The sequence below is a fragment of the Argiope bruennichi genome, chromosome 8 (genome assembly GCF_947563725.1).
Source record: "Argiope bruennichi chromosome 8, qqArgBrue1.1, whole genome shotgun sequence".
Lineage (NCBI taxonomy): Eukaryota > Metazoa > Arthropoda > Arachnida > Araneae > Araneidae > Argiope > Argiope bruennichi.
In genome coordinates, this window is record NC_079158.1 from 99972526 (window position 1) to 100000083 (window position 27558).

The window sequence follows — 27558 nt, forward strand, 5'->3', positions numbered from 1 at the left end:
AAGAAAATTTATATACACATTGACTAAATAAACAATAATAACAAATAAATTCTCTAAAAATTAAAGCTACCTTTTAGAACAGCTGTCACACTACAATTTGGATCTATGCAACCGATATGTCTTGGGTGTCCATTCAAGTTTGTTCCAAATAAAGAAGCTGAAAAAAAAAAAAAAAAAAAAAAAATCAGCATTAATTTTAAAATATCACTCCTGCATAGATAAAAATTTATAAGCATTATAATTATAGAGAATGTACAGTCAAGTAAAACATTGCAAGTTTGAGATGAAATAGAAAATATATATTTTACAAATAAAAAACTTTGAACATTATGTTAGAACATGAGAAACAATGTCATAAATGATGCATTCTTGAAACTTAAAAATATTTTTCAATATAAATTAATGACTATAGAAATTTTCATGCATTTTTTAAAAATAAATTTTATTCAATTTCCTTAAATTATCCAGTGAATGATGCTTACAATACCAGAATTGCTGTAGAATTAAATTGGATATCATTATATCCAATTTATTTCCTTGAATATGTCAATTTGTACAATACAAAAAGAAAGTTATATATAACTACAATTTAATTCTACAACAATTTACAAAAACAGTCGTATTACGGGGGTTAAAAAAAACGAACAATGTTTTGTGATTTGCATTAAAATGCATTTTTTTTTCAGAGCATAAATGGATATAGCATTTAATTGTCCAGATAAGTAAAATAAATTCACATAAAAATTGGCTTTTGTTAAACTTAACATATACAATTAATAGGACTTGTAATGCATTCTTTATATATAAAAAAATCCTTAACCAACAAAAAAAAAAAAAAAAAAAATCCTCTCTTTAAAAGAAATATTATATTCGAGTAAAAGTAAGAAAAGAGAAAGAAATATACAAATATGCCAAGTTTGAAGAAGAATTTTAACTATCATCAACATTGAGTTCATGTAAAGCATGCAAAATAAAATAAAGATTTGTACATACAACAAATAACTTACTATGCTGATTGATCAGCATACGTATAGAAATGCGACTCATGTAAAATCGGTCCAGAAAATATTGTATACTGTGTTCTGTTTGTTGATCAAGCTGACATGACTGTTTTAGTTCAATCACACCTTGAGCCATTGTTGGAACAACATCATTGTGACGGTTGTGAATCTTTATTAAGCGTTCACAAAAACTAAAAATAAAATTAATAAATCAATTCTATATTTTAACATAAAAATAAGATGAAACTACATATTTTAACTAAAAAATTATTATACAACATATTTCATATTAATGGCAATAATTTTGAATACTAAATTTATACTAGACTTATATTAATACATTTCAATGGACTACTATTAATGTTATAATCAAACAACTAGATCAAAAAATTCCTCTCAAAAATAAATTATAAGTTTAATTAAAAATTTCTGGAAAAAATGCATATGTGAACTGCTCTTCAGCATTATGATTTTAAAAAGATATAGAACTAAAAGAAATAGGAAATTATGGAAAAAGATATAAGAAGATATATTTTTCATAGAGTAAAATGCAATATGAACACTGGGAAATGTTATTGAGCATGTTATTGCATGTTATAAATATATTTTCTGAAGATATTTTTTGGTTGTATATATTTAATTATTACTGTAAAAATATTTTTGTGTTGGATCAGATTTTTTGCTCCTCATTCAGATTCTTTTTATTTTAGAAGCTTTAATATTCAAATTTTCCATAATGTTCAGCGAAATTTTTTTCAAAATATAGTAATTAACTTTTAAACTTATAAGCTAAGATATAGGATAAAATAAAATTTTATTGAATAAATTCAAGCTAAAAAAAATTGTTTAAAAAAAAGACTTGTGGCATGACAATTGAGTACAGAAAAATTATAAAACTGTCAAAGTGAGAAAAAATTATCTGAAACAGTTAAAGAAATTTTAATAATTTTAAAAGGGAAAATTTCTGAGTATGCATATTATTAAGATACTTATTCTGTGTAACAAATGCATAAATGAAAATGTCTGAAGAAAATAACTTTAATAAACGGGTTCAAGCGACAAATATTTATTCCCGATTTGGTAAATAAAATGGTACGAATAAAATTATGCTTGAAAAATTATTAAAAATTGTATATTAATAAAATTTGCATGACTAAAGTGCTAATGACAGTGACTAATTTGCATGACTTTTGAAGTTATAACAGCAAAATATTTAAATGGTTTATCTCAATTAGAGAAGCAAAGGTTTTATTATTATTATTAGTAGTAGTAGTTGTGTAGTTAATCCTTCCAAGTGCCAAGGAAAATGCATGCAAAAATTTGAATCCATTAAGGAGTTGGAATCATAAGTTCAAATAAATAGGCATTAAATTATATTTATATGGATTTAATAAAGAATAATTTTCTATGTAAAATTTAAAACTAAAGATTATCACTCGATAATATTAAAATTTTATCAGAAAAATAAATAGTTATTGCAACAAACATCATGTATGTAATAATTATTCTAAAAAGTACCAAGACTGCATACTCAAACAGAAAACAGACAAACAAAAAGAAAACTTACGTCTCTAAAATCTTAGGATCAGATGTATCTACAGATTCATACACAAGAATTTCTTCAAAACTTTTTTGATACCTGTATATTAAAACAATTACAAATTAGATAAAAGCAAGAATATTTTTTTGTAAATTTTTAGTATCATTAATGTAATCTGAATATTAATAAACAGAATATCAAAAGGGAAAAAATGAAACAAACAAATGTCACACAAAAGAAGCTGAAATTAGATGATTAAAATAAAATTAATAAGTAATTATTTATAATTTTTTCTTTATAGAAACAGGCATTAATATTTTAAAATATGTTTAATGAAAATGGAATACAAATTTCCCATTTCTCACAATGATCTCTTTTTATTCTTTTGAATCATTCCTCTATATTTTTCTTTAAAGAACATCCATTATTTTAAATATGGGAAAAATTACTCAATTGTTTCCTTCAAATCACTTCTTAGCAATTGTATAAGACTTCTTAGAATTCAGAAGATGTTAGATTGCATTTGATAAACAAGTAATACATTTCTGATACATTTTGAACAAATAATCATCTTTAAAATAATTTTCCCTCAGTCAGAAACATTGCACCGATTTCAGTAATTTTTATTTCATATGAAATCGTTGCCTTTAATAATTATATGAAGATCAAATAAATTTCATATGAAATCAATAGTGCTCTAATCATTGTCCATTTCCAAGAGATGTTTCAAAATTATTTTACAGCAAAATCTCTGTGGAGAAAAAAACTGACAGAGTTTGATGATCTAAACCACTAAATAAAATATTTAATGTATTGATTTTTCCAATTTTTATTTCATATGAAAGTTCACGGCATGTCATCTGCAACCTATACTTTTTAATAATTGTATACAATAATTTAAAAATATATAAACAATATTTTCTCAGCTCACCCCCCCCTCCGGGTTTTTTAAAACTTTCAAGTAGATTATATATATATATATATATATATATATATATATATTTTGAGTTCAACTTTGTTGCACTAAATTAAATTTAATAATTGTCAAAAGTGTTTAAAAACAAAAGAATTTAGGAATTAAAAAAATGCAATAACAATGATATTATAAAGTAGGAACTATAACAAATCTCCTTGTTACATTTAAAATTTAAGAATAACACAGGAACAATTTCCAAATACTATTTTACTATTTCCCAGATTTTTTTTTAAAAAATCCATAACATATTTTTAAAAAAAGTATTATGCAGATACTAAATAAAAGCATGAGAAAAAAATCTGGACAATTTACAAGTTCTAAATAAAAAAATTTTATAAAAATGAAATCATTTTAATATTTTGCCAATTATTATGCAATGAGAAAAATTCCAAAATTAAATGGAAAATCTACAAAAAAAAAAAAAAAAAAAAAAAAAAGGTAACTTTAGTTAGATGCCATAAGACAATTTTTTCCTGGTTATGGTACATACATATATACAATATACAAGTTATACTATATTACATTATTTTTGATGTTGCAATTTTTACATAGAAGATTTAAATTGACATTCAGTACGAGTGTGGTGTAAAAAAAAGCACCTTAATCCTCAAAATTTAGTCCTGAAAATTGGTCAAATTTGTTACTCATTTGTCACATCAATTTTCATCAATAATAAAACATAATATTTGAATTATGTACTACTATCCATTATTTACAACAATATGTATTATATTAATATTTATTACAATGTAAAATATTAACAAATATAATTGAAAAACATATATTTAAAATGTTTTATTAAATTATAACTCTACTAGAAAATGTTATTATGATGGTAAATATATCTCATCTATGAAACACAAAATGTAAACAAGCTGGAGTGGTCTTCCTAAACCTTTCTCTTATACTCTCAAATAAACTTGTCATAGCACATTTTCCATGTGATCTGGGCATCCCGGGTTCGAGTCCTGGTTCGGGCATGATTGTTCTTTACCCTGTGTTCTATCTGTTAGACGTGTGAAAGAGCCCTCCTGTAAAAAGGGGTTGTGCAAGGGAGTGTGTGAATGTCATCTTCATATGAGCTAAAGTCAGACTTCTGCCCTCAGGTGCTCAGGGGTCTTTATCCTCAGTAGCTACTACACCCCCTTTTCCCCGATCTCTGGGACTTGGCTTAAATTGGTAATCAATCCAAGGGAGATAAGCAGCAACAATATAAACTTGTCATGCCAGAAAATGCCTTACATGGTATTGTCGATAATAATTACTAAATATGAACTTTTGGCATGAATTTAGCAATTTTACTGAAGCTATCGTGTCATCCTTGGCGCGTTTTTTTGGCGATTAATCGGACATGTCGTTAATAATATCCGAAATTCGAATTTGTGTTTTAGACATGTTTCTCTCAACCGATTGAAACAAAAATTTGACACAAAACTGTACTTGTAATCATAAATTCCGATACCAAATTAGATTTATTTATAACTTAAATATATCTAATTTGGTTTCATTGTAATTTGGTTGGTGTCTACTTTCAGCGTAAATTTAGCATTTTTATAGAAAATTATCCTTGTCGAGTTTTTTGGCGATTAATCCCGGCATGCGGTTAATAGCATCGAAAAATCAAATTTGTGCTTTAGACACGTTTTTCTAAGTCAACTGAAACAAAGATTTGACACAAAACTGCACTTGTAGTTCCAATACCCAATTTGATAATTATACTGCGGCTTTGAATTATCGCTTTTACTTATTTCTGAAAGTACATACCGACACGACAGACAGTCAACCCGTTATTGGATTTGGCTCAAAATTTGACAGATGTTTACACTATAAATGTTGAATCTGTGCACCGAATTTTACTCTATCTAGCTTTCTTCATTTTGTAATTATCGTGTTAACTTTATTTGAACAGCAACAAATTTTACTCTAAATTTGATATTTACTTAAAATTTAATAAAGATTTATAAATTTGATATAAAGACCGTATATAGAATTCCAACCGTCTAGCTCAAAGCGTTTTTAAGTAACAATTGCCACATACAGACAGACGGACATTTTCCAAAAAAGTGTTTTTCGAACTCAAGGAGGTCTAAAATATGCAGATTCGTCAAAATTTCAAGCTCGAATTTTTTGACAATTAATAAACGTTCTCTATACTACGCATGCGAGAAAGAAAAGAATTGGGAATCCTTTTTCTATATTGTGACAATTTGAAAGAAAAAAAAACAAAACCCCTGCTTACCAGCTTTGCACGAGATTCACAGATGGCATCCGTAATAAGTTTTCTGGAAGCAGCTGAATTTCCTTCATGATATTAGCTAACCGTACTGGAAGCTCCTTTCGTAAAAAGATGAAAGATGTTCTTTCACATGCACTGCGCCCTAAAATAACAAGATGTAATTAAATTATAATAATAATAAGCAACGGCAAAGACACATATATCATAATAAAAAAACTATAAATATGAATGAAAAGAATCAATGATAGATTTCTGATTCAACAGCTGCCTAGATCTGATGGAATGAGAGAAGACACAAACGTGTATATTATTAGACTAAAAACAAAATAAATTAGTAAAAAATACATATATTTTATGAATTACAAAACATCGGGAAATATTAACATTTTGTAAAGTACAATTCCCCACTTTCCATTTTGTTACATTACGTTTAATTATAATTACGTTTATGTATTTATAAACGCCGAACATCTGTTTAAATAATATTGTATACAAAGTGGGTATAAAGCAGTCATACGTCATAGTAAATAAATAAAAACAAATTTTACAAAGTCACTAAAAAAAATAATAAACCCTATCATTAACATGTTGATTAAATTAAAACTATATCGAAATGTAAAATTAAATGGAACAACTTATTAAAAGAGGAGCATCTAAATATGTACTGCCTAAGATGGCTAAATGCCGTTACTGGAAAGATAATGAATCCGTGTATTTCCGTATAAGACAAAGAAATGCAAAAATAAAATTCTTTCAGGTAACTTAATGCATTGAAATTCTGAACTCATTTTTTAATTCACATTATTCACAAATACATGTTCCAAATACATTTTTGCTATTATTTCAATACTGTAGTTTGGCAATTAAAGATTATTTACTACACTAAAATTTTAATTAATATTTGCAAGAAAATGTTTGAGTATAAATATATCTAGATGAATATTATTTTTTTTATTACTGAATCAAACATTTAAATTTGCTTTGATACAATAGAATATTTTGAATACATTTTATGTATACAAAATTATATTTTCATATTGCATTCCATAAAAGAACGATAATTTTCTCAAACGGGAAAAAAAAATCGAAGTTAAAAAAATGATTAAGAATTTATTTAATAAACGATTTATATATTCTGATAAAAGTTAACGAATTTTAAAAGAATGACACTGATAATGATTATATGGAACTATTGATTAGTTTATAAAACTGCAAACGTTCATAAATTGAAAATACTTAAAAATACAAAATCAATTACAGTAAAGTTAAAAACCAGTATTTCATAGAATTATTTTATGGATGTTCTTGAGAAAAATCAGACATTAATGAAAATGACGAGAAAAAAAAATTTTCCCGCAGTAATGAGCCGCAAAGTATCAAGCAAGTTTTTAACGATGCACTACAAATTTTTAGCCAATAAATACTCTTTTTAAAGCGTAATCTCTCAAGTTATGGTATATTTGGTGGTACAGTTTTTATAAAAAAGATTAAACGAATGCAAAAGAGCGCCGCCTAATACTTTCATTAATTTCAAGTGAAACCTATATTCAGAAATCAAATAATAAAATTCGTAGATATAAGTACAATGTTGTTGGTACATTCGTCTCATTAATCCTCGTCAATAATAAATCTTACTATTTTTTATTATACATTATTATCCACCATTTACCATAATATATATTTATATTTTATTATAATGTAAAAGCTCCATTTACGAATATAACTGAACAGCAAATTTTAAAAGGGATTATAAACTTTTAAAATGTATTTTAAATCGGAAAATGCTTTTATGGTGGTACATATTACATTGCATTACAGATTTATATATGTTATTACTTATTAGACAAGAATTTAAGAAGTCTGAGTTCTTTAGCGAAATTCATTTGCGGGACACATATGGTACGTATCCAAAAATGAAACCGTAAACAATTTTATTAGAAAGAACACGAAGAAAGAAACGCAACACAAAAACCAAGTGCTAGTAAAATAGTTGTAATTTATGAAGTATGCTAAGAAAAATTTGCGATGCTATGAGGAATTGAATGTTCCAAGACATTAAATAGAGTTTCCGATTTAGAATGATTTGTGACGTGTTCCTAACCATGGTTTTCTTCCTCTCGGTTAAGAAAATTACCACTCACATTTAATATCCACTACAGTTATATAAATATTTTTTTCTTAATTAAAAGTTTACAAAGAATGCATATTATTCTCCAATCCACTACACGTTCTCAATCTTAACAGTAATAAAATCGTTGCTAGAGTAAATTATGATGTTTTGTTTCCATTTCCTTAACTAACTTGATTTTTAGGTTTCAAGGCCATTCGTTTTAGTGGTACTCTCCAACTAAAGGAAGAAAACTTGATTATTTACAGCAATTTATTCATAGCTACTAGTTAGCAAGGTAAAATGTTATCAAATTAATAATCCATACTAGACATTAAACTTATGAGTTGTCAGTCCTTGAAATGAGTTTGAAAAAGGAAAGAGACAAGGCGAGGTAGTGAGGAAGAGAGAAACTACGTCACACACAGCGTCAATCAACAAAATAGCTGTGACCACAACGGTCATCTATCAGAACTACTGCTACTTCAATTGACATTATTGGATCCATTTAGTTTCGGCAGCTTGGTCACCATTCACTGAACAAAATAAGGATTCAAAGCAATGATTAAAAATAGCATGAAGTATTTCTAGAATCAAGCAATAGACTTTAAAAAGATTACTATAAATAACGGACTCGAAACAAATATTTTTAATTTATTACCTTTCAGCAAATATCATTTATTTATTAATAAATATTGGTGAACAATTAGCAGCTTACATTAGATAAATGCAGAATTAAGTACAGGTAGGGCATCGACAGAGTGCACATTTAAAATATAATTTTTTTTTTTAAATGCAAGGAATCTTTAAAAAAATATAAAACAATAAGAAATGAACTCGTAATCTTATAACTCAAACAGAAATGAGGTTTCTTTTAATGCAACGTAACATATACAAAGACAGCAAGTTAATAAGTTGAAGTCTTGAATAACAATTCCAAATTCTGAATGATAAAAAATGAATGAATAGCCTTAAAAAAAATTATATATTAACGACATATTTCACCAATATGTTTCGCGTTAATTTACAAACGCGATATAAGAAAAAAATTAATAAATTATTGTGCCTTTTTTCTTCCATTACTTATGGACTTTTAACGCTTTGAATCTAACAATGATCATTTTAAAACAAAAACGATCTATTTGCATATATTACTCAAAAATGATTTTAAACTGGTCTAAAAATCATTCATTATAGGAGCAAAACCTTGAAATAAAGAGGTGGATATTCCCCTCAACAAGGTTATTTCAACTCTCTAAAATAATTACAGCTAATGAAATCCCAAAACGCGAATTATGCATGTTTTTTTTAAAAACCCTGACTTGAACGTTCTTATCTAATTTAACTCACAGTATTTATTTAATCTACAGGATCTTAAGAACTAATAAATTATCTAAGTTGAAGAGATTCTATCGCATTAAATTTTAGAGATAAAAAAAAAACTTGTAATCAATTTTACCAACTGCAATTTTCAGTGACATATCACAAGGCATGTCAAACTGACCAAAAATTAATCTGGTATACTTAATGAAAAATTTCGTTTAGATGTCATTCATTTATATCTGAATAAAACTTCATTTCTAGGGATTACATATTCATTTCAACACGTTAATCGGGTTTGACGATGTCTAACGATTTAGTTCTCTTTTTGGAGCCGGCTAAAACTTTCGGCGACCTTGTACACAAGGTTACAGTTTTAAGTGTAAAAACCTTAGTAAATTTTTTAAAAAATCATAAATATTTTTAATCTAAAAATACACGAAAAAGAGCCTTTCACTAATTCTAATTCCCTAAGTGTTGGAATTATACGAGTGACAGGGTGAAAGAAAAGGCGATTAATGAGATTTGGTTTGGTTTTATGTCACAAGGGCCAGATTTGGTCATTCTACGACAAACATTTGTTAGACATGGTTTTTGTGTAAAAATTAAAGCATTTTTAAAAGGATACAATTAAATCTGATGTAAAATTTAAATATCTTTTAAAAAGGCAACAATTGATGAGAACTTCCTAACAGGGTGTCGCATGTGAAGTTAAAAGGCAATCGAAGTTAAGGCAGAAAATCACTTTTTAGCCCATAACTTTTAAGCAACAGTACCTATTGAAAAACTTTTAACGCAACAACTATTTATTACGATAAAGCGATAATTTTATATAATTTAAATTTTGTATCTTCAGTCGTAAAAAAATTACGGGAAAATGAAAATTTTAGTTTCCCTTTGAGTTAAAAAAAAAAGTCATTGAATCGATGAATTTTTTTAGTATTTTCACATTTTCTACAACATGTATTTCCAAAAAATTTTTAGTTTTTGCGTTCACAAGATAACATGAGCAAAGCTTTTTTACATCTACATAAAATATCGATTACACTTTATACCTCGCTTCACTACAAATCCGATTCATCAGTAACAATTAAAAGTATTTCATTTATATAATAAAAAGAAAGCAAAACTTCAATTATACACCGATTTCCGCACTGGTTTCAAGATTATTTTCGAAGAACACGTGAACAGCGAGATTGGTATTATGACTTTTTAATTATCCATAAATGATGTGAAAAGAAATTGTATTAATCTAAACGATGATGAGAAAGGATGTAAGGAAGTCGCGACACTTTCCTTTCAAGACCCATTATCGAGCTCATTATGTTAGTCAAAACACTAGTGAAAAAAGTATTAAATGAACTTAATTCGATTCAAAATGCTATACTTAATACTAACGAACAATCAACATGTTACGTAAGCAGTAAGCACGTACTTCAGATAAAATAAGAAATGTATATTTAGGCAATAAAAGATATGAATTTTCTTACTCTTAGGATTAATTTGTTATTATTACTAGATAAAAATATAATATCGTTAAAAAATTTTAAATTTTATTTTTAGGTGAATTTATACTCGTGCCATTAAATTTACAACAATCAATGTCAAAATTTCGATTATATATCTTTCAAATTACAGGTCGGTACCTTAAGGACATAGAGGTGCTTCACTATACACAATTAAAAAACAAGGTACGGTTTTGGGTTCTAGGAGATTAAGATCGCTGATGACTTGCAAATATTTTCCAGACGTCGAGTCATTACAGCATTGCAAAAACTGCTGTAAGGAATCTACCAAAAATAAATTATGAAATCCAGTTTCATTTAAATTTTTTCCTCCATCTTAATTCGTTTATCAAACCTTTTAAAAGAGAAATATATACATTTACCTCTCAATTCGCACACCTCGTTTTCAGTTTAAAAAGTTGCTTATAAGCAATTTCATAAATCCAGTAGCACTTTTATCTCAGTTTAACAACATAACAGAAATATGAAATGACAATAAAATACAAAATTTTCGAGAAATAGAAAAAAAAAATATTTTCAAACTCAATTTCAACATATTTAGATTCTAGACTGTAGTGACTTGAAATGGACTTAGCAGATCTAATAACATCATTTTCACCAATTTTCTTTTATTTGTAGATCATTTATCAGCGCACAAGCACTAAACGCTTTCTCACGCATTTTCAAGCTGCAGCAGAAAAAAGTTAAAATTGTTTTTCGACATGAATTTAAATTGCATGGAACATCAATTAAAATTGATGGTGTAAAATCTTCGAAATATCTGTAAGGGAATAAATATCGACCAAATGTAATAAAAAAGAATACATTTCAGAAATATTGCAGGAAGATTGAATATATATTATATTTAGAAATATTGTCTCAATGGATGAGCCGTTATTGTCAAGTTATTAAACCCTTCGAAAGCTTTCAGAAACGTAGGTCACATCAAGTCTGCAAGCAATACTAAACCTTGTAAAGAATCTTGTCTGTGATTTATGGCGGACGTTTTCCAAGTTACAAATTCAATAGTAAAGGGGGGAAAAATAGTAGTGGTTCTATTCAATTCATGCTAAAAACACTGCAAATTCCACCTGCTATTAAAGTAAAGGAAAAGAAAAGAGACGATGTAAATTCTTTACCGATTAACAAGCAAAGATTTGTTGCAATATTAAAATGAAAAATCTAAGAGATCTAAATCTAAGAGATTCATGGTACTATACAAGCACCAATATTTAGATTTCGATACAATTTGTTACAATTATATATTTACTAATCGTCAAAACTATAAGCGACCTCCGTCAAAACGATTGTTTTCTCTAACTTGTGATGAAGGCCAAGGAATTTATTAAAATTATCTTTAAATAAATGACGTTAAAAGATTTACGATTCACATCTCACGTTATTTCCATATTTATGCACGCAGTGTGTACATGCACATCGCGAGACGTGCGCTTTTATTATCCCTTCAGAGACGTTTACTTAGGTATATTTTGATGAACGATAGTTTGAGGTAAAATAAGGCCATTAAATGCGACAGGTAAAATTTTCTTTTTAAAAAAATGTTAGCATTACGTTTTAAAAACTATTCTAGTTGATAGTTTTTTAAAATATAACCTATCTCACAAAGTTATCAAATATGGCAAAAAAACTGCAATGATTGTTTTTTGTTGTTTTTTTTTTACATCTCACGAAACAATTCAATTTGCATATATATGAAATAATCGCAAGAGCCTCCATTTTAAGTCATTAAATGTTAAATTATTTATGAATAAAATGAGTGTGTCGGGGCCGATTTACTTATATAATTAAAGTGACCAATATATATTGTTATTTTAAGTGTGTGTTTTTTTATTTCTAAGTAAACACTAAAATTATCAACGCTATATAACATGAGTTTTAATGCTGCACTGATTTCAATGAATGAACTTGCTATTTAGGTTTAGTTCATTAATATGTAATAATATTTTGATTCGAAAACAATTCCTACATCAATTTATTAAATCTATATCTAGAAATGAATTCTAAAACTGTTTTAGCAAAGACTTTTCAAAAAGATTGAAATAGCATAGAAATCTGAAATGAGAACTATTTGGTATAGGATTTTGAGTTCTCTTTAAAGAAAAAAATTTAGAAAAAAAGTTACTGAAAAAACATTTCGCACATAACTTTATAGCAACAGATACCTAGCATTATTATATAACATCATTAATATCAAAATTAGCACAAACATCCTACTTCACTAATAACAATACAGGATTCTAACTGATTCCAGAAAATACCAAAAGGTAATTTGAATTTAATGGTAGAAAAAACAATGTTAATGATTCTTAGTATTTCGCTATAATTAAAGAGCAATTATAATTCAATTTGTACATTATTATCACACTCATCAATTATTGTATTATGACTAAAAAAAAAAAAATCTAAACAAAAATTAAGAAAACGTTGTAATCTTTTCATTCTGATTGTTTTATTTATGCACTTTTTCAAATCAAGATTTATTATTGTATCTGTTGGCCTTGACTTCTTTTGACATCGCACACAGGCAATAAAAAACAAATAGATCAGCCTCGTGTCAAAGTAAATAGACCAGCCTCGTGTCAATCACTGACTTGGCATCTTGCCAAGAAGGAAATAAAATGACAATATCTTTCTTTCATGGTATAAAAGTAGAAAGTGAAGTCACATTTCGGCATTTATTAGGCAAACAAAAAATAAAATATGGACGACTTTCTAACCGGTAATAACGAGATTTCGCTACTTCTGAAGACTGACTATTTGTCTCATAACTAACTTAATATGAATAAACAAAGCTTAAATTTATGTCTGTTCATGGCATTTCCAGGATGTTCATTGGCTGTATTTTTCCAACAATAAAACGACCATGAATCGCTTACATACACAGCATAAAAATACAACTATGCAAAATCGTTTATAAGCGAACAGAAATTTTATATTACACATAATCAAATTAAATGTTTTTTAAAGATATCAAAAAAATATTTTAATTTCGTTTATATAACATCGCAAATTTGGATATATAAATTTGGTTTAATTCATCTAATTTTTAAATTTAAAATATTTTTTATGCAGAAACGGACTATCTTCCATTAACAGAAATTTCAGTTTATTTGAAGAAATTAAAACTTATTAGTTCATTATACTAATAAAGATTATATATTCATCTAAATGATCTTGAATTATATGATTATAAATAATTTCATAAATACTACATGTCATATCCAGCTCAATTAAATTAATTAATGACACATTTTGATGCCAAACAAGGCTATTGTTGGAAGGAGAATTTCTAACCATGCTGTTGATGAAGACTATCAGGGTTGACAGCTTTTTCTCCACAGTCCCATGCCAGAATAGTGATATAAAGTTTGATTTCAGATGGAATCTAGTCTAAAACGTCGGCCTGCTGATCTTAAAGAAATTCAAATTAATAAATATTTCTGAACATATTTGTTTAAGGGAGTCTCAAATCAGTTTCCAAATTGCCTTTTTTCCCCATCCAAAATTCGATCCACTCTAAGAGTTAGTTTTAATATACTGTACTAAATTAAACCAAATATGATTAAAAGCTAGTCTTACCTTCTAATCCATCAATTGTTTGAAAATTTCTATGGTGCTATTTAGTTTGAAAAATTCCACAATCTTTTGCCAATGCATTTTTACAGATACATCACCGACCATATCCAGTCAGTCAAAATAATACAATCTTGTTGCTTATACTATATAACAAAATATTTCTTAAAAAGAAAAAAAAATGAGTGGAAAAAATATTAGCCCAATCAAATTAACAATGGAATTATACATGAACTTTTAAAATGAAAACTTTTTTTTTATGTGCAAATATTACAAAACATAGATTTATATGCAAAATGACTATTCGCATTTTCAACTATTAAAATAGAATTTTCATTAACAGTTATTATAATCTGTCACACTTCAAAGCTATCTAAACACGTTTCAAAGAAATTTTTATTTACGAGAGATAGCTTTAGAACAAACAGTTAAATGTTTGTTTTTTATCCTCAAACATTTGAAAAATAATGAACTGCGCAAAGAAAATGATAAGATTATCTCTACTACAGGATTACCCAATCTGAGAAAGGAATATTTCATTTTATCCCGCAAACAGACTAAGTTTGTATTCTACTCTTGGAGAAAGAATAAACGGTTGTTTACGTAAAGAAGCGGTTCCACGCTCAAGCAAATTAATTGAACGTCAATATTTAATATAACTAGAGATATGGTAAATGATTTTAACGAAAGGAGTTCTGTTCACCTGATGGTCTAAAACAGGAGTGCTCAACTTTTAAATATTGCGACCCCACTTTTTAAAAACTGAATTCATTGCAAAATAATCGGCTTAATGATTTATTTTTTTTAAATGGAACACCATCCGTTCTTTTCGAAAAAGGTTTTATGGATCAAAACTGAATTTAAGAAAAAAAATTGTTATAAATTATAATGAATGTTTACATAAATGATAACACACTGTTGCGAAATTAATGATTACAGAAACTAAATTGAGCGTTCATTATAACGAAAAGGAATTCTGATTAGAAGGCTTAGTCTGAGCGTGACCCTCTCGGAGGTCATGGTCTGAGCTCACAAAAACCGATTGTTTGCGTATTACACCTTTTTTTTTTTTTTTTTTTTCCTTCTTTGTCTTAATAAAAATATTAAAATTATGATAAATCAATGATCAAGCATTTTTTTAAATGCAATTTGTAATAAACCCTTTTTTTTAACTACCTTTCAAACCAAAAGACACTGAATGCAACATTTCTAATCGCATTGTTCAATTAAATCAACAGATCCAAGGCAATTTCTTACAATAGTGTTACGAAATGAAATTAATTTAAATAAATTCAGACAATCGTTTTACCAATTAGTTTAAATAGATGTATGTTCAGACGCCTGCAACTGCGGTGCAGACGTTTGATTACTAAACCAAAGCAATTATAAATCTTAAATACAAAAAAAAAACCTTTTAAAAAGAATTTGCAATTAGTCTGAAATCTTAAATGACAAAGGATACAGAAAATACCATTTCATTGATGCAATTAAATCGCTTCGATTGTTTCATCAAATATTTAATCACGTGATTTTATTCCATTTTTGAAAGATAAAGACAAAAGATTCTGCTAATTATCCGAGCAATTTATATAAAGGAATTAGAAAATGAAATTACATTAATGTTGAAGACAAAGAGCAATTTGAAACAGATAATTCAAACAAGTTTTTAAGGTCACTATAATGTTATAGAATTCGATTTCATTAGACAGTTTCCCCCTTTGCTGAAAAAAATCATGAATATCAAATTATGCATAAGAAATTTAATTAAAATTAAATACAACCAATATTCCCAACGAACTAATTGGTCATAAAAGACGGCTAGTGTATGCAAAATTGAGAAACTTATCTGCATTAACGAATAATGCAGCAATAATGCCCTTTTTTCATTCCAAGGTTAAAACATTTCTTCTTTCTATTCGCTGATAAAAAGTTTAAACTGATACAAAGTTTAGAATTTAGATTATAAATCTTATCATCCAAAGCAAATAAACTAATTTTAAAACGTAACCAATGGCTGGCCTACATATTTTTACGACTTTTTTTTTCTTTCCCCCCTTCTTCAAATACTTTTTTATGAACTAAAGTTATAAGATATGCATAAACAAGGTTACATTTATTTTAAAAATACATTTATTTCAGATGTCTGATTCAAAATAAGAACACTGTGAGTAATCTTCCATTTTATTTGTGTACATGATCAAAATATAGTTCGAAATTTAGATAAGCATGCACAAAGCCAAAAGGTGTGTAACTTGTACGCATCTTATAATAAATGCATCAGTTCTAAAAAATACATTACACACTTCTTTTCCAGTTTACGTAAACAGTGACTCAAGAAAAATATATAATTGACACATATTAAATTAATCAGATAATGCGGCAATCTATAAATGATAAAAAAGGCTTTCGAAATTACAATTATTTCATTCGAGTTCTTCAGGATGTTGCGACAGGGCAGCAGTTGCAGCAATCATTTGATAATCTTATTTACGACTATTTCATTCTTCAAATTATAATGCACTTCATCCCAGAGGAAAATTCAACACATTCTTCCGTTAAATAATGGCGACATCTTTGCTTACATGTTTAGTACACAACAGCTTTGATGACACTTTTATTAATGATAAAGTTGCTTGCACGAACGGAATGAAACATTCCTTCACATATTTCCCAATTTAATTTTTTAAAAAAAGTTTTGTTTATTATATTATGAGCTCTGGAAAATTTCATTATCTAATAGATGGTATTTTATCTCTTTCATAAAGTGAAAAATACCTGAACGTCACATTAAAATATATATAGTTCTTTGTATAGTTCTAAGTTCTTTAGAAAGCTATTCAAGAGAAGGTTAAAAACCAAAGAAATATTGAATCATAATTTAAAATGCTACTTTAAATGAACTAGTTACTGCAGACATATAATACAATAGTATTAAGGAAGGCGGGGACGTTCAAAGTTGACATACTAATGAATCTTGATTTAAAATACAATTATCTAGACATGCAACGTAGAACATGAGAGTTCCTGTAGATAAGCATCCCTCCAAAACGCACAATCTAATCATAATGCAATAAACTACTTAATGTATTATATTGTTTATAGATCCACCCTTTAAAGAAATGTTATAAAAATATTAACATATTATTATATCCATAATATCAGTAAATAATCATAATATTAATAAATTTAAAATGTTTTAAAGTTTTCAAAACTTGAAATTTAATGTAATTCAAAAACATAGGTGTGACAGCATGTTTATTACATTAGCTCATTTTGAGTAACCATATATGCATATTTTTTATTTCTTGGATTTTTATTACGGGATATATAATGAAACGCATTTCGCATCACTGGATTTGTAGCAATATTTTAAGTTACTTTATTAAAACGAATATTTTTTATTGCAATATTCTTTGATTTCCTTTATTTTTTATGGAGTTTGCATTGTTCAAATTTTGGTTCGAAAAAAAAAAAAAAATCGAATCGTTAATTCTGTGTGATTTTGAATACTTTATTAAACCACGTTAATCTATATCTTTAAATTTTTGAAAGATACGAAAACGTCATTATCAATTTGAAATTTTTTTTTTTTATGTGGAATGGAAATAAATTAACAGAACATAAACTTAATTCTCCAGAATAGAGAAATTTACAAAACTAAAAAATAATGAAGTAAATCATTGAGAGTCTCGAAATCCTAGATTACATAATTTTCCAGATGTATCCGTTTTCCTTCCAGAACATTCTCTTTTGAAATAAAAGCCAGTGTACACAGATGGACGTTTCTTTCCCCCTTCAAATAAGCCTTAACCGCTTTAGTTTGTATTTATGGTTATTACTCAAGCTAAACGTAATGCAATATCGATAAAAATAGCTACTCATCTAAAAATAGCAAGCGTTTAAAGATGTGTTTTATTTGTCTTGAGAAATAGACGCCTTCAAAGTATATAGATGGGAAAAAGTTTCATTTATTTGCCATCTCTATACAATTGCATGCATGTATATTTTCGCTGTACGCGATTGAATACAAAATAAACATTTAAAAAATATTTTGCAAGATTTTGGCAACAAAAAAAAAATCATGATATGCACAACAGTACGCTTAAAATCATTTTAACTAGAATGATAAGCATTAAATAATTTTAATTCAGAATGAATAGGGCAAACAGATGAAAAATGGCATCCAAAGACAAAAGACATTAACTAAAAAATAGGAAATATTTCTCTTTTTTTTTAATTTCATTCTAAATTTACGGTGGCCTTTCAATGGAGTTAAGGCAGTACTTCTTTTAAGAGATGTAGTTAAATTATAAACAATTTTTTTTTAGCTTCTGGAAATTATAAAGCTGAAATACAAACGTAAAAAATTAAAACAAAAAAAATTTCTAAAGCTTTAAGACTTTTGCATTTGCAACAAGTATTAAGATATGGGGGGAGCAGGCAGAAAACACATATCAGATAATAAAAGAGTTACTAGAAAGAATCTTCCGACTAGGACAATCAAATGAATTATTGCATCCCATCAGAAATCTTACTAAGAGACTGCTAAATTTTATAACACTGGTGACAGTGAAGAAATTTATGTCTCCTTGTCATCACATATTATGAATCGAGCGGAAGAAAGAGAAACGGGGGGGGGGGGATTTATGAGAAGAAAATTAACAACAACGAATTTTGTCTACCAGAGCACTCCTTTGTGCAAAAAGCGCGTTGTCATATGCAATGCCATTCGCAAGTTTCGCAATTTCAAGCAACTTATTTCTCCACAATTGGAAAAAAAATCCTTAATTAAAGATTTTTGAAGGTGACATTACGCAAAATGAACGACAAAAGTAACAGAATAATTCAGAATTAATCTCAAGAAAAACTCCAAAAAGATTCAAGGCATATTTTCTTTAGAAAATCATCAAAATCAAAAATAAAAATAAATATCCGAATTCGTAAGTTAATTAATACACTTTATTTTGACTTTCCAGTTGCAGTTTAATTTGAAATTGTTCAAATTTCTGCAAACTTTAGGATCAAAAATGGGAATCTGAAGTCTGCAAATGTTTCATAACATTTCAAGGAAAGAGCTATAGGCATTGTAAATTACATTTATATATAATAAGATGTAAAAAGATGTGAAAAAACGGCTTGAAATATACCTATACTAACAATATTATACTATTTAAATATTAGTAGAACAATCTATTTTCGACTAATGATCAAGTTGTCATTAGAAGATTACATAATTTTCCAAATAATAAAGAGAAAATTAGAAAAATGTATGGTAGGGAAATCGTTTTGATCTTTCCCTTTTCTCACCACTACACAAAAAAAGGATATTTCCTTGACTTCAAAATAATCAGATTATTACAATTTCTAATTCCTCAGGAGACTACAATGGAGAGCAGAAGCAGTAACAAGGAGACAAATTTCTCATTAAAAATAAAATAAGAAAAAATTATTACAGAACTGTCAAGTTCGTATAGCTAACAATTAGAATAGTCACTTCAAGTCTTCATATTTATTTATGAAGGCTTTTATATACTGAAAGGAAATAAGGATTTCATAATATTAACACATGTGAATTGTTGAGGGGGGAGTAGAATTCGCTAATTTTCTCAAACAATTTTCAAATGGAAAAATTCTAACATGCTGAACAATGAGCCCATAAGGAAGCACGACTGAATAAAATGAGTAATTTATTACAAACTATTACATAAAGCAGTCAGCAAAATCTCACTACAACCTTTTGGCACAAACAACTTATGACGTTGATATCCAGTATTAGTAACTACATTTTTTAAAAAAATACATAAAGGTGACCAGACTTTAAAAAGCATTTTACTGGGCTGCCAAAAAATAAATAATAACAGTAACAAAAGTATTTAATGGCATTCAAATTTGACAAAGTGCCAAAACAGGCCTTTTTTTTTTTTTTTTTTGCTTGGAAAGGACATTAATGGTTTCTCTGCTAACGATTGCTAAGTCTCCTCCTGCCTAAGTTACTTACAGAGATGACAACTCATTTTACTTCTGAATCTTCGAAAATTTGAAAAATATAACTACCGTGATTTTCTAATTTAATTAATTTTAAACGTTTAAAACTGTATCTATTACACCTCCCCCTCCTCTAAGCTCTCTTTCTCTCTCACTCTCATTTCCCATCATCCCAGTTTGAAATGACAACTGCGTCTACTTCAGCTAAGAACTTTGAACTCGCTTCTAAAATAAACTGCTTCTAACAGCTCCAAGAACTACAACATGAAAAAAGAAAAGTGAGCTAAATATACATCCATCCGTACTGATACAGATATTTTGTTCTTTAATTAGAAAATCCAAAGTCCGTTATGATAAAACTTTAAAGGTAAATAAAAAAAAAATTAAAAACTCATTCTTCAGCTTGCATTGCACAAACAGATATCAGAAAACTAGGCACGATAACTTTGTTTACGAAAATGCCATGTGCCCAAAACAACGGGTGAAAGAAGAAGAGGCATGACATGATGAAATAACGATAAAAATTAATCGTTCGCTGGCTCACTTGCATAACTGGGAGTGATTTGGCAAACGCCTTCACACACCTCTGCTCTTCCTTCTAAATCGACCAATCAGAGAACGAGGTGTGCCCTACAGTCTGGTCTGGGTACAGTCTCCATGGGGAGAGAGAGGGGGGAAGGGACAGTCGTGTGGAGGGCAACATCAGTAAACGTGATTTCGTCCACTGAAGTTATCTACAAGCCGTTACCATGAGAAATAAAAATAATTTATTACAAAAGAGCGCTATTCTTTTTTTGTTAAAGGATACAGTATACTTGTTAGAAATATTGCACGCTTTCATACTTTACTACTTTGGAATAAGAATTTTTCAACTATTGTAACTGTTTGTTCCCTTTCCATTCATTTAAATTATTTATTAACAAGTTCTTTCACGTTTAATGAGAATAAGTAATTTTGTATTGTATTCCTACGTATAATGTATTAAGTTGAAAAATATAGAATTTTTGCCAGATAACGCTCGTATTATTCTCTTCCCAAGCTCTAATTCATCAGTTATTTTCGCATTGTTTAAATTATCATTTATTTATTATTAATTTATCTCCTTAAAAATATTAGAGAAAATTTAAATTCTAGAAAATTTAAAAGTTTCATTGTTAGTATCTCTGCCATCCTCCTAAATTTATCTACATTTAGAATTTTCAAGCATATAATGAGATCCACAAATATCAATATGCTGCATATAAAGAGATCTATAAAACTTTTAACAGCATGAATCTTAAATGCCGCAGAAATAATTATGAATAAAAATAAATCATTATAAGAAATGACAGTTATGAACATCACATAATCTAAGATTCATGCAAATATAAGATTCATTTACTTTGAAGTTTAAAACTAATATACAATAACGAAGTAACATTAATATTTTGTTTGAATAAAATTTATCTTGTACGGTAATTTGATTAAAGTATTTTTCAAAAATCTTGCGAACAAGGTTGATTACAAAAAACGTTCATTTTAAGTGAAAATAAGCGATTTTTTTTTTTATAAAATAAAATTTTTTTAAGCAAACAATTTTTTTAAACATATCTTCTCTCCTTTAAGAGCATAAAAAAAACCATAATGCAATGATTTAATTTTTAAATCTGCTAATAACCATTCCACCGAGAATAATGCAAAAACAATAAAAAGAACATTCATTTTTCAAAGCTAGAATGAAAAAATTTCGATTAAAAGAGCAGAAAAGTCCAAGTCTGATGAATTAGATTCTTATGGGATTACATCCAAAAAGATTAACAACTGGTCTGGGCTACGCTGCCAAGGTCTAACTAGTTTAGCTCCTCGTCTCTTTTATCCTAAGGCAGAAAAACAAGTAGGACAAGCAAAAGTACACCTTTCACTTCCTTTAGAAACGTGCTGAATGTTTGCTAATGACAAACAGAAATGGATCCTGTTTTCCTTTTTCCTTTCTTTTTCACTTCCCAAATCTATCCTTGATGAATGTGTACCATGTGACCTTTAAAGGATCAATTCTTAAATAAAAAACAATTTTAACATCACACTGTTTTTGCTACGACTCTGTTGGCTCCAAAGATCATGAATAAATTTAAATTTGTTTCTCTTTATATGAATGGTTTGCAAACAATATTTAGTAACAGTAAAGAATTTTAGAGAAGGTTGTTTCAAACAATAGTAAATCAACCAAACTACTTAAATAACATAATATTGCTGGGAAAAAAAGAAAAAAAAATTTAATGAATATAAGAGTTACATGACTAATTGACTACCTATTTAAAAGAAAATAACAAATTTCATTTTGATTTTTCCAAAAGCTAACTTAAGTTATTTTAAATAAACTACTTTAAAAAATTTCAAAAAAAAAAAAGTATTAAGGTCACTATTGAAATAAATTATATTTTATTACTTTTAATCTATACTCTAATATTAATAATTTATAATATTCTAAATTTCAATAAATTTATTTTTCTACACTTCATCTTATTACTATTCAGAAAACTTAGTGGTAGAATAATAATCTATTTTGCTTTGCTTAACCCACTTATGTTTAATGTTCTGTTATGTGGAAGTTATTTATATTCTGCATTAATTCAATCTGATTTTCCACATCTAGTTTCTTTTTCTAAAGAATATAATGCCTCACATAACCTTGTTAATGATATGGAAACATATAGATATTGGGAAAAATTGTTTGATTTTTTTGAAAAATAAAATGTGCAAGTATGATAATGAGGGAAGGGGCCAATAACATTTTCTACATTGAATCTATTTTTAATCTTACAAAATCATGGTGAAATAAAAGGCCTACTTAGAAATGTAGCAATAAATTGCGATGATATTTTTAATAATCAATCAAAGCAAACATAGTCCTCAATATCAGAAGTACTTGGAACTTAGATATTGTTTTAATTGTAATTTTTTTTATTGAATGCTGTCCTAAAATCACTATAATTCATTAAAAAAATGCAAACTTTTAAATAAAGTAGAGGGAAACTACTTTGTCAATATTTTCTTTTAATTTTATATAATTCAAAATAATGAAATATTTTCCAATTCTTGCTCCTTTTATTCCTTGACCTACCAATGCAATTAAAATATACAACCACCAAAAGCTTGCTATGCAATTTTAATTATAATTTCTTTAATTAGAAAGTATCATTTAATATATCATATCACACAAAAATATACAATGGAAGCAATATTTTCTGAAAAATCTAGCTCTTGAAATAAGTTAACTTTAAATTTGCAACAAATATTACCATATAACATTATTTGTTTATAAATCTTAACAAGAAATAAAACATATCTATCGTGGAACATCCATTTCCCTCTAACTCTCTCACCTAATCATTACTGTTTATAAACATAAGGAAAGAATATTTACAAATATCACTGAATTCAATTACATTTAATTTTAATTTATTAATAGAATTTTAATTTGTTCAATCATTTCATGTAAATGACTTAATTTTAGCAATAATATTTATCTATTTTTGTAATTATTATTCTTGTTAAAATAAAATTTGGAATAAAAAAAAATTTAAAATAAAATTTGGAATAAAAAACATTTTAAATAAATATTTTTAAAAAATCAACCTAAAACTAGAGTATCAAATGAAATTTTCTAAAAGAAAATTATAACATGGTCTATATGAAAAACTAAAAATATCTAATTACACATAAATACTATAATTTGCTTCCTTTGCCTGGGAAATTGTTTTTTTTATAAATTAAATTTGTTTCAAGTTATTTTTTTATAACAATAATCTAAAAAACAAAATTAATCCTTCATTGCAAAACGGTTTTGAATGCTGCAGGGTAAAATAGACACAAAAATGCATTTCCACGTGAATACAAATCTTTCAGCTTTGCTTCTATTATTCTCAATGCTTTTTACATTCTTTCTATAATGGATTACAAATTAATCTTAAATTAACAGATATAATAGTGAAAATTACTTGATTAAAGATATTGCCAAATACAGTCAAGATGATTTATAATTATAGACTTTTAACCATAGAATTGCCATATATGCCTGTATAAGTTGTGCTGTACAAGTTAATAGAGTGTTGTGAAATTTTAAATGAATAAAAGTTGCGGTAGCAAGGTTTTTTTCTTTTTTTTTAATTATTCAAAAAGTTTAATTTTTCTCATGCAAGAAAACACTTTCATTATTTTGATTTTAAAAAAATCCCATCCTAGTTTTTGATGCTTTCTGTCCTGCATATTTTTATTAAATAATATTAAATTATTATAAGTTTAAAATTTTACAAGATATTTGTGATCTAATATCTGGATAAAATCTAATGAAATCAAAAATTAATTAATCATAAAATTCTTCTACAATAAAGGAACTAAAAGAAACTGATAAAACAGATAGTAAAGTAAAACAGAAACATAAAAATGTAAGATGATAAATTCTTTTTATCCCATAATGCAGAAGATGAAATTACTCAATTAAGTTGCAAGAGAAACTTCTCACAGTCGCAAATAAATAATTGTTGATGATGGTAATAATTTTTTAATATCACAAATATTTACCTTATTTAAAATAAGAAAGTTTTACCAAAATGCAAGGAAGCATACTTGCAATTGCTATTTTAACTATGCAATACACGAAACTATGATTAAAAAAAAATCCCAATTGATCAAGTCACTTTAACTTCTTTTTAGCAGGACATCTTATTAGTTTAAAGCTGCAGATACTTAATTTTGAATATATTTTTTTCAGATATATCATTTTTAATCATTTTAAAATGTCAATATGGCTTAAACTTCGTCATATGGTAATCAATTTAGTAAAATTGTAAAAAAGCTAAAAATTTTTTAAAAAGTGATGTAGCGATGTCGAATTTATTTTTAGATTTTTAATCAGTAACAATATAAGTAAATTAATTGTACAGCATCATATATGATATAATTTTTTTTTAATATGAAACTAACAGAAATTAAACAATACATTAATATTAGAATTTTTAATTATTTATTTCAAAAAGAAAATTTTATATGAACCAATTACTCAATCAAGTTAAACTTTATAAAAATAAAAATTATATTGAATTGTAAAATTTAAATCTACATTTAACTCTGGGGGGAAAGTCTACATTAGAAAAATTAAAATCTGATAGATTAAATACAAGGATTTAGTAAAGTTATGCTTAAATATATTTTTCTCTAGTAAATAATTTAGACAATTCTATTAAATCTATGAAGTCATTACCAAAATAATACGATTGATACGATTACTTATAAAAACAACTCTTATTAATGTCTTTCAATTACTTTTATTATCTATATTAAATTTCTGGTACTCACAGAGATGCATAAATTTTGAAAAAAATCTCAACATGGATTAAATTACTCATCTTTTAACAGCATGAAAAGTAATGTTCACTTAAAAACAAAAAACAATTTAGTATTTATTGCTCTTTAAATTACATTGTGTATTTTTCTAAATAAACTAAATTAAGACATTAAAAATTAATAACCAGAAGCTCATAGTTAACTATTTTTTCCATGGTCATTTAAATAATTTTTCAAATGAAATTGACAGCATCATAATTTTGCATTACATAACATTTCAATAATCTTTCTATGCACTATGTAGTTTATATTCACTAGTCTTTAAAAAAAATTTAGAGGACAACGTTCTGCATTACAATGGAAAATAAATTCAAATAAGGTATGCAATAGAATAATTTTTAAAATATATATATAAAAGAAATAATTTAAAAATAAAATAAAATTGTTTAATGAAAGTTCTATTCATTCACCGTATGTCCACTAAAAGAGTTGAACCAACGTTGAATTTTTCTTAATAAAAAAAAATGCATCAATATAGGTTTCCGCATATACAAAATATAATAAAAGGTACTTACCGAAATCCAAAAACTGCTTGATTGATAGAGGAGATGGGTTAAATTGTGAATAAAAGTCCAACATTTTGGAGAAATCTTTGAAAATTTTCATAGACGTCCTCATTTTGGAAAATTTATTTTCTTTACTGAATAAATATGTTACAGAAATAAATAAAATATATATCTTATATACAATGCCTAAATTGCATTATTCTATTCTGTCATATGTCAAATAAATTCATTATTCGCATAAGCAAACTAAAATTAAATTTTCATTAATTCTCGCCGCATTCAGCTTCCTTTCTGTAGAATTATATTAAAACACTATCCGACAGAGCACACGACTAGAATTTAAATAAACGCAGGAACTGACATCAACACGAAATGCAAACAGCGTTATCAATTTTTCGTTCGAATGTTTATATTTGTGCAAAAAACGTCATGACCTTCACAGTACTGCCAAATATGAAAAACTTATACCATTCCTTCTACCGAATTATTGGCAGTGCCGACGGACGTGACGGAAGCGAAAGCCTAACTTAACCTAATTCGAAATCAGAAAAAGAAAAAAGCTGTTAGAAAATAAAAAATAAAAAAACTCAAGAAACGTATGTGACGTCAATGAAGCTAACTACGCCATATTGGTAATGTCAAATAGGCAGAAGAGGCCTATATAAGAAGAGTGATTACATAATTACCTGTAATCACTCTTGGAATATATGAAACAAAATTACTTGTTAAAAAAAATTTTTCCTTGATTTCACAAGAACATTCTTGAAAATACTGAATACATTTAAAATATTACACAACATTTCAAGAGATATTAGCAGAACCATTTTACTCATCTTTGACAGTGATTGAGATGAAACAGACATATGGAATGGATTTTTAGAGAGTGATAGTTTGAGTCGCGAAAAAGTATGTATAATTTCTAATTACCTAAATTCAAAATAATAATTCTGATGAAAACATTCATCTTGATAATCAAATTAATATTTTTAAATTCCTTTCAATCCTTAAATAAAAGTAAAGAAATATCAAATGTTAAAGCAATCACATACAGGGTGTCTCAAAAACCTTGACCACGGCTTTTATTTCTTAAATATTGATCATAGACATAAACTGTAAATTACAAATTTGCTTAAAAAAAGGTGTAAAATATTATGAAATCGATTAAAATTTTCAGAGGATTAAACTTCGAAATATACAAAATTTAAATTTGTATACGGACCCCGTACAAAAAAAATTCACAGTGAGAAAAATGTGCCCAACCTCTGATAAGGTCATGTACAAAATTTCAGCAATTTATCACAAAAAGTCTCAAAGATATGAAACTAAATAAATGGTGACTTAAATCACTTTTCGATGTCTGAATATGAGTTCGGAAAAAGGAAAAATCATGTCGGATGTTTGTGTTT

The 27558-nt window shown here is 27.0% G+C and overlaps 1 protein-coding gene across 2 annotated transcripts in view; it reads right to left on the reverse strand.

The window, feature by feature from the left end:
* LOC129981184 (pyruvate dehydrogenase (acetyl-transferring) kinase, mitochondrial-like) overlaps window positions 1-26684 on the reverse strand; it is a 40628-nt gene extending 13944 nt beyond the window's left edge. For both annotated transcript variants that reach the window (XM_056091916.1, XM_056091917.1), the window contains exons 1-5: window positions 26162-26684; window positions 5757-5895; window positions 2569-2640; window positions 1008-1192; window positions 71-157 (exon numbers count right to left, since the gene is read on the reverse strand). In XM_056091916.1, the coding sequence (XP_055947891.1) occupies window positions 71-157; window positions 1008-1192; window positions 2569-2640; window positions 5757-5895; window positions 26162-26264 (586 nt within the window). In that variant the 5' untranslated portion in view covers window positions 26265-26684. The remainder of the gene's footprint in view (window positions 1-70; window positions 158-1007; window positions 1193-2568; window positions 2641-5756; window positions 5896-26161) is intronic.
* Between the last annotated feature and the right edge of the window lie 874 nt (window positions 26685-27558).